This window comes from Phalaenopsis equestris, unplaced genomic scaffold (genome assembly GCF_001263595.1).
Source record: "Phalaenopsis equestris unplaced genomic scaffold, ASM126359v1 Scaffold000339, whole genome shotgun sequence".
Classification (NCBI taxonomy): Eukaryota; Viridiplantae; Streptophyta; class Magnoliopsida; order Asparagales; family Orchidaceae; genus Phalaenopsis; species Phalaenopsis equestris.
The window spans coordinates 284,124-285,193 of NW_018164781.1; the positions used below are offsets into that span (position 1 = coordinate 284,124).

The 1,070-nt window shown below is 52.2% G+C and overlaps 1 protein-coding gene across 1 annotated transcript in view; it reads left to right on the top strand.

The window, feature by feature from the left end:
- The window catches only part of LOC110025875 (heat stress transcription factor B-2b-like), a 1,425-nt gene extending 783 nt beyond the window's left edge, over positions 1-642 (top strand). The window contains exon 3 of the mRNA XM_020726557.1: positions 15-642. Within this exon, the coding sequence (XP_020582216.1) occupies positions 15-642 (628 nt within the window). The remainder of the gene's footprint in view (positions 1-14) is intronic.
- The last annotated feature ends 428 nt before the right edge of the window (positions 643-1,070 follow it).

Below are 1,070 nucleotides of genomic sequence, written 5' to 3' on the forward strand. Positions count from 1 at the left end.
GTTCCGCCGCCGGTGGCGGTGCCGGTGAACAGAACAGTATCGCCGACGAACTCGGTGGAGGAGCAGGGTGAGCAGGTGATATCGTCAAACTCATCGCCGCCGCCGCCGGGAAGTATGACGGAGTTGGTGGAGGAGAACGAGAGGCTGAGGAAGGAGAACCGTAAGCTTGCTCACGAGCTATCTAAGATGAAAAATCTGTGCAATAACATCTTTCTCTTGATGTCGAAGTACGCCGGTCCTACACCGGAGGCGCTGGAGCTGATGCCGGCGAGGCAGTTGTCGGATGAGGCGGAGGAGGCGGAGGAGGCGGAGGAGGTCGGCGTGAAGACTGAGTCATCCTCGCCGCCGCCGCCGCCGCCTCCATCGTCCTCCGGTGCGGGATCCTCGGCCTGGAATTTCGACCCGAATCCGATGATATTTGGAGTTTCGATTGGCCAGAAGAGATGCCGGGAAGTCGAGGATGACGATGAGTTGCCGGCCCCGTTGCCGTCACCGGTGGTGAAGTTGGAACCGTTTGAACTAGAATCTTATCAACTGAGGTTTCCGGCGCCGCCCGCTTCGCCTGCGGTGGAGGTGTCGGAGCGGAAGCCATGGGTGGTATACTGCACGCGACCGGCGGGCCGGCGGCGGAGAGGAAGATAGCGACGGAGCGCACGTGAGTTGAGAGCTGTTGTCACGTGACTGGGCTAGAAAGGGGCTTGGTTTTTTTTTTAAATTATTGTTGAAGATAATTAATTAATTATGTGGAATTCCTTTTCTGTATAAAGAAAAGGGGGTGCGGGGCTGACGTGTATGTGGACGGAAATTTGTCGGTCTCCGTTAGAATTCGGCGTTACTTCTTTATGCTTGAAACTTGAGGAAATTGTGGGACCTAACGGTTTTTGCGGAAGGACGTATATGTTGTGGCCATTATATTAATTTTTGGATATTTTCTTCTTATTTCTTATATATACATATATATATATAGAGAGTGTGCGAGTAGGGCTGTCAAAATGGCTCGTTGTTTGTGAACAGCTCGTGTTCGGCTCGTTAATTTTGTTCGATAAGTTAACGAGTCGAACACGAACTAA